The sequence below is a fragment of the Mus pahari genome, chromosome 10 (genome assembly GCF_900095145.1).
Source record: "Mus pahari chromosome 10, PAHARI_EIJ_v1.1, whole genome shotgun sequence".
NCBI lineage: Eukaryota > Metazoa > Chordata > Mammalia > Rodentia > Muridae > Mus > Mus pahari.
Genome location: NC_034599.1, coordinates 107,173,257 through 107,181,020, shown reverse-complemented (window position 1 = coordinate 107,181,020; position 7,764 = coordinate 107,173,257). Strand labels below are relative to the sequence as shown.

Below are 7,764 nucleotides of genomic sequence, written 5' to 3'. Positions count from 1 at the left end.
CAGGCACATCCCAGTTTCAGACCAGTCCCAGTTACATGGTGAAACTCCCACCTCAGAAAACAAATAAACCAAGAAAGCCCCCCCCAAAAAAAAAACCACAAACCAAAATTAAGAAACTAAAAGCTTCAAGTGTTGTACATTTTGGGAGATATAAATTAATTTATAAATAACTACAACACAGTCTGGGGGTTGTGGGGGAGGTTCCTCAGGATTTTTGTGTGGGAGTGGCAAGTCTGCCAGCTGTTGTCTCCCAAGCATCCCCATCTCTGCTGGTATCAGTAAATGGAGTTGTTTAGCAGCATCCCCATCTCTGCTGCTGTCAGTAAATGGAGTTGTTTAGCAGCAGAAGGTGCGAAGAGGCAGCTGGAGAAATCAAGGCAAGCGAAAGCTCAGAGAAGTCTGAGAGCTGGGTAATAGGTTTCTCCATGTAACTCGGGAAGAGAGCTAAGTTTCCAGAGTCATAGCTGCTACCTTGAGAGCTCAGGGGTACTTACTTTACTACCAGTGAGTTGACTGAGATGTGGCTTTAGTTCATCACCAATCACCGCATGGACAGCCACCAGGCAGAAGACACAAGCTTTCCGGACACTGCTTTCTGAATTATCATAACCCTGAGGAAGAGAGGTCACGTTAGTGTCTTTCACAGTTTAGGAAGGCCACCTTTAAGGACAGAAGAGAGCTCTAATATGAATTCTCACCTGCATCAACTTTCCACTCTTCAGGCAAGGAACTCTATCCCACCCCACACTCCACCAGTTGTCAGTGTTCTTATCATGCTCTTTCTTTAGAAACTGCAGGTCTGCATCTGGCCCTTTCCCAACCCACTTTGCAAGTATCTCCAGAGAACCTTCTCAGCATTAGCTCTGGAGCAGTGAAGACCTCTTCACTATTTAGTAAGAAGCTATCAGGTGCTGTGGTTTGGCAGTCAAGGCCTTCCTGCAACCTAGGCCCAGCATGCATGCTAAATCAATCCCCCACCCCCACCCCTCCAGGGTTTCTCTGTGTAGCCCTGGCTGTCCTGGAACTCACTCTGTAGACCAGGTTGGCCTCCAATTCAGAGATTTGCCTGCCTCTGCCTCCTGAGTGCTGAGATTAAAGAGATGTGCACCAACACCCAGCTTGACTCACTCTTTAAATTACCTTCACAAATGAATCCAGTCTAGATCATGTACTTCCCTTATGCTTGGAGCTGCTTCCTATTAATTTGGTTGGAGCTCTTTGTGTATGAGGGAGTGGTTTTTAAAATGCTTACTTATCATTGTGTGTGGATGTGTACGCATGTGTGTGATGGTACAAATGCCACGGAATGCCAGAGGACAAGGTTCTAGAGGAGAATCTCTCCTTCCACTTTGACATGAGCTCTCAGGTCCTCTGGCTTGTGCCTTACACACTGAGTCGTTTTACCAGCCCTTCACTGTGGGTTGGCGGTTGGTTTGTAACTTGCTCCTTTCTTTCTCTCTTTCTGTCTGTCTGTCTGTCTGTGTTTTGTTTTTTTTTTGTTTTGTTTTGTTTTTTTTTCAAGACAGGGTTTCTCTGTGTAGCCCTGGCTGTCCTGGAACCTTGTAGACCAAGCTGGTCTCAAAATCAGAGATTTGCCTGACTCTGCCTCCTAGTGCTGGGATTAAACACATATGCCACCAATGCCTAGATAATTTTACTCCCGTTCTCTGGTCTTCTCAGTTTTCCTTGCTGGCTTGGAACTCATGGAGATGAACATAATTCTACCTACCAAGTGTTGGGATTAAATGGCATGCACTACTGTATCTGTTCATTTTCATATTCTCTCTCTCTCTCTCTCTCTCATATATATATATATATATATATATATATATATATATATATATATATAAAATATATATGCAATCCTAGCTGCTCAGGGGGATAATTTTTATGTGAAACATTCACAGATAGCTAAATAGTATAGACTGCTATTGCTCTTTGTTCTAGCCCTACTATCTATATACTCTAATTTTAGAGGTTTATAATACAAAACCTGTAAAAGCACAGTTCTTTGTGCTTTTCTGACAGGTTTTCAGTAATTACTTGTCATAAGGCTTTGCATCAAACTAATCAGAATTTAGGCTGCACATGCTGGTACAAGCCTATAATCCCAGAACTTGGGTATCTGAGGTAGGAAGACAGCTACAAGTTTGAGGCCAGCATGAGGCTACTGTCACAAAATTGCAAGAAAACGAACAAGGGAGCCTGGAGTTACAGAAGCTCTCGGCTACTACCTGTACATCCCAAGGCTTCATTGAAGAAATGTTACTTCAGCACTCATTCTATATGGAGTATACATGACTATGTACATGTTGTGCTTACTACCAAAGCATACACAGTCCTGCACAGACACAGTGAGTAACAAAGCTCAGGGAAAAGTCAAAAATAAAATACTGTAAGTGCAAGGGAATAAATTACCCATTGTCTTTAAAAAGACTCAATATATATTCCATGGAATACTGTTCAGCTGCTAAGATTACATTTTAGAATATTAACAGAATCTTATAGTATGTGGCTATATTGCAAAATATAATCCCATTCTTGCTAAAATGTTTATATGGCTGGGATAAGAGACAAAGTCACGGTCATAGTGCATCTATGATGTTATTCAGTATCACCACTTTCAAGACAGATGTGGCAATAGATTTCTGTTGGTAGATGTACACAAGGACTGTACATAAATAGTTACAGTAATAAAAAGCAGGAAAAAAGCAGAACCCAGACATTTAGTTTAATGATGGATAAACAAATGAACATTCCTAAATGATGGAGTGAAAATCTGACATAAAATTAATGAATCTACAAAGTAGATATTTTTACATACATGAAAAATCTATAATAATTAAGGTCAGAGACAACAGAATAGAGATTATTGGGACCTGGGAGGGAGGCTAGGAGAACTGTATTTTATTCCTTAGTGGGTATAGAATGCTAGTATGCAATGATGGGAATATTCTGACCATCGGTATTAGTGATGGTTATGTGACACTACATTATGTATTTAACAACACCAGATTGTGTTCTTTGGAGATAAATAAGAAGTACCTTTTATGGTACGTATTTTGTTCCATATGTAAACCAACCCACCCATACCTACAATGCAACATCTTTGTCTTGACCACTGCAGACTTGACTGTGCAACTAGTGTTGCTTGAAACCCATGTAAAATAATTGAAGCCCCACGCATGTTGGCTTACTTCTGCGAGCCTTGCAGCTTACCTGTATTAGACCCGGCATGATCTCCGGTAAGAGCATGTTAAGGGTCTCCTTGGATACTCTCTCTATCACTTTTGTTTGCATTTTGATTGCTGCCAGATTAATAGGGTAGTCAGCGGTTTGTATGATGGGACAAAGCACTTTGATGCACTGCTCTGGACTAATGGAAGTAGCCAGCACAGAGGCAGCTTCCTCAGCAGATCTCACCACCTAGAACAAAAGAGAGAGCCAGCTAGGAAAAAAATACAAATCCTAAGCACAAATTTCATTAAGCATTTAATATGACTTGATACTTTGGGTTTGCACTGACAATCTTGCAGTAAACAAATGAATACAGGAAAGGAGGTAAGATCAGACTAGCAAGTGCCAGGAGACGTCAGTACTGGGCTCCACTGTCGGGCTCCTTTTTTTCTAGTTTCACGATTTTAAGCATTTATTCATTTTTGCTTGGTTTCATGTCGTGGCAATGTAAGTAGTACAAGTACTCCTTGCCTGCAGGGCAGTAATGATGAGCAAGACCCACTGAGGTTTATAGGGAAAAAAATGTCATGAACATGAAATAAGGCAAGAGCTTTATACAGCCCTTATGAAGGCTGTTTCTCTTATCCTACTGAGTAACCATGTAAGAAAGACAAAGGTCTTGTAGGTGATTCATACTCAAAAAGGACAATTTGTTATATTCTCTCTCTCTCTCTCTCTCTCTCTCTCTCTCTCTCTCTCTCTCTCTCCTTTTTCTCTCTCTCTCTCTCTCTCTCTCTCTCTCTCTCTCTCTCTCTCTCGACTGGGTTTCTCTGTATATCCCTGGCTGTCCTGGTACTCACTCTGTAGACCAGGCTGGCCTTGAATTCAGAAATCCGCCTGCCTCTGTCTCCCGAATTCTGGGATTAAAAGCATGAGCCAACACTGCCCAGCTTCAATTTGTTATTTTCATCTGTTATTTAAACAGCAAATTCTTATTGCTATGTGGAAATGCAGGCTGGTGAACTCCAATTAGAAAATGAGAAGCAAACTGGAGAAAGTGAAATTGGATGAATCACCAAGGACATATTTGATGGGAATGGTCTTGGTCTCCATGCATTATATGTGATAGAGCACACAACCGTGCATGTGGAGGCCAGAGCTGGTGACATTCCCCAGAAGCCATCCTATCCCAAAATAAAAATTTAAATTATATTGTTCTGCAAGTGTTTGTGTGCGTGCACACATATGCCTGGGTATATATGGGATTCTGAGGACAACTTGCAAGAGTTGGTTATTTCCTTTTATTGTGTATGTCAAATGCATGTGATAAGCCTTGGCAGCAAGGTCTTCATCTTGCCAATCCCCAGGTTATTTCTTCAGAAAGAGTCTCTCATTAACATAAATGTGCCACCTCAGCTGTCAGCAGCCTTGGGAATGGACTTGTCTCCCCCAAGGCATCCTGGATTAGATTTACACTACCACACTCAGCTTTTTTTTTCTGTGGGTTCTGGGGATTAAACTGAGGCTCTCATCCTTGTGCAATAAACACTTAACTAACTGACTCCACTGCCCAGCTCGATGCTCACATCTTAATCAAGCACTGTATCACATATCAAAGATTTACACAGGAAATGATGAAGCAGGGAACTGTTAACTGGAAGTGTTGGCTCACATCTGCAATTCCAGTGCTTACAAGACTGAGGTGGGTGTGGAGTGGGACAGGAGTGGGAATGGGGGGAAGAGAGGTTTGCGTTGAGGTCACCTAGATCACATAGTGAACTTCAGGCAAAACCAAGGTACACAAGACGAAGGTTCAGTAGGCAGAGGTGCTTGCCATACAAGCCAGGCGGTCTGAGTTCAATTCTCAGAAGACACATAAAAGTGCAAGGAAAGAACTGACTGACATGCTCACACACATCAACATGCACACATACACGATAAGGAAAATTAACCCTTCCCCCCACCAGAGTACTTTCTGGGAAGTGCTTACATGGTTCATGTGATACCATCATAGTAATATGCAGTACCTGAACTTGCTGGTCACTCACCTCTTTGTGAGGATCTTTATGTGCTTCTAGTGTTTTCATGACAGTTAGTTCTGCATAGTTTTTGAATCTTGCTGGTTGATGCCTTAAGATTTCTTTTAAAACTTTTAATGCCAAGGCCCGGATTGTAGGCTAAGAAGAAACATTTAAATGGCTTCAATATTTTGGATGGTATAAGCACATTAAGATTGGGAGGAGGGATGCTGTGTAACACGTGCAGTACACAGTGTATCATCCGTGTTGAAAACTCTTGAATCATTCTTGCTTTGTTACTGTATTTGGGAGACAGGGTGGGCTTAAAGTTACAATGTAGCCCAGGCTAGCCCCAAAGTTGCAATCATGCTGCCTCCACCTCCAGAGTGTGGAGATTATAGGCATTTGCTACTCCATCCATATTTTATTTTTAATTTTAAGTCTGTTTTGGTGAATGTGAGTCAGGTGCCTTCAGAGGCTAGAGGCATAGGATCTCCCATCACTCCATCAGTACATAAGTCCATCATTGCATCACTCCATCATTCATTCCATCATTTCATCACTCTATCATTCATTCCATCAGCTGGAGTCAGAGCTGGAGTCAGAGCTGGTTTTGAGTGGCCCAATGCTGGCATTTGGCCTTCAGTATGCTCTTCTTCAAGAGCAGCAGGCAGTCTTAATTGCTTAGCCAACACTCTAGCTCCATATGCAGATTTATTTAAAAAAAAAAGATTTTAGTCTTCTAAGCCTTAAAACGATATTATCAGAGTCTGAGGAAAAAAAAAAAAACAGGACAGGCAAGTTAAAATGCTGGAAGCTACTGAAAGAAGGGAAGTGGAGAAGAGGAGAGAAACCAATGATTGTTCAGTGAAGCACCAAAAAAAGAAAAAAAAAAGATAGAAAGAAGGAAAAGGAAAAGTTTTATGCGTTGTAAGCTAAAATTCAGAAAAGTACAGGCTCTGCAATAAAGTCCTGCAAATGGCTGCCGGGTACTTGGTTTTTAGATTGTGTCTCACCCTGACACCTAAGTTGCTCTTGAACCTGAAGTGATTCTTCTGACTCAGCAGTGAGTGCTAGAGTGCTTAGCTTTATTATGTTTAAAATAAGTAAAGAAATAACATTTGACTATGAAAACATATTTAAATATGTACAAGTAATATTTACTTTTCTGTGGGAAATAGCCTACTATATCTCATTTTAAGTAATGGGAACTTTCTAAAAATGTTTGAAAGAAACAGAACTTGAGAAGGAGAATGACATGCAGAGACCAGCAGCAGAGCGTCACTCTACCACTGCATCAGTCCATCACTGCATTAGTCCATCACTGCATCACTGCATCAGTCCATCACTGCATCACCCCCATCATTCATTCCATCAGTGCATCACTCCATCAGTACACCAGTCTATCACTGCATCACTCCATCACATTCTATCATTCCATCATTCTATCAGCCCATCACTCCATCATTCATTCCATCACTCCATCACTGCATCAATCATTGCATCATTCATTCCATCACTCCATCATTTATTCCATCACTCCATCAGTCCATCAGTCCATCAGCATATATGAGTTGATCAACAGGTAAGCCAGGCAACAAGCAAGGGCTGGAAAGGCCCTGGGTACAATTCCTAGTCCTCCATCCACAAAAGCCAAATAAAAATAAATACATAAATACTCAGCATGGCAGAATATAGTTTATATACCCTGCAACTTACCTCTTTATCCCCAAGGGTCTCAAGCAATAACAATAATATTGTTTTGAAGTGTTCATCCCAAACACTGAAAGATTCTTCCTGGGTTAGCTTCATAAGTTCATACAGGGCAATTTTTCTTTCTTCTATACGCTCATTATGGTTAGATAGCTCCTTCAACAACTCTGCAACTAGGTCAGAATGGTCTAAGGAAAGATCTGTCAAAAGGATATAATATGAATTTTGTAATTGTATAGGCTGACTCTGAGGTACAGAGATGATTACTATAGAACAAAATCAACACTGGTTGCAGAAGAGATTAAGAACACACATTAATTTTCAGTTGCCATCCCTCAATCAGCAATGTGCTTTATACATTTTCAACTACAAAAGCATGAGAGAACAGAGTAAAGACCCCCAGTCCCCATCCCCCAGAACTCAGCCAGAGCGTGTCACCCCACCGGCCCCCTTTCTACCCGTTCTGTGCCATCTCCTTGAAATGCTGCTGAGTGAGTACTTCCTGACAGGAGGCTGTGTCAGATCTGGACATTCTACTTTCGGTGATTTAGGTGGTTACGGTTACAACTTGATTACTGTAAACGTCTCCAGCAATCTTGCAACTGTGGGCTGACCCATTCATTGACTGCTTCTGAAGCAATTAGTTTAGGAGTTAAAAATGTTCATAATCTAATCATATCATTCCTTACATGGATCATCAGAATGCTTCAGCAAAGAGTAACTTTATCAATTAAAGCTATTTTCTTTGTCCTGAAATAGTTTTTTTTTTTTTTTAATTTTAGAAAATAGTCAAAATAAAGGTTTTAGTTTTAACTTTTTCTTTCTACCTTCCTCCCTCCCTCCCTCCCTCCCTCCC

At 41.1% G+C, this 7,764-nt stretch overlaps 1 protein-coding gene across 34 annotated transcripts in view; it reads right to left on the bottom strand.

Moving 5' to 3' along the window:
• Clasp2 (cytoplasmic linker associated protein 2) overlaps positions 1–7,764 on the bottom strand; it is a 187,584-nt gene that overhangs the window by 3,974 nt on the left and 175,846 nt on the right. For all 34 annotated transcript variants that reach the window (XM_029543096.1, XM_029543102.1, XM_029543097.1 and 31 more), the window contains 4 exons: positions 6,915–7,108; positions 5,226–5,354; positions 3,220–3,426; positions 495–611 (listed from right to left, as the gene is read on the bottom strand). In XM_029543096.1, the coding sequence (XP_029398956.1) occupies positions 495–611; positions 3,220–3,426; positions 5,226–5,354; positions 6,915–7,108 (647 nt within the window). The remainder of the gene's footprint in view (positions 1–494; positions 612–3,219; positions 3,427–5,225; positions 5,355–6,914; positions 7,109–7,764) is intronic.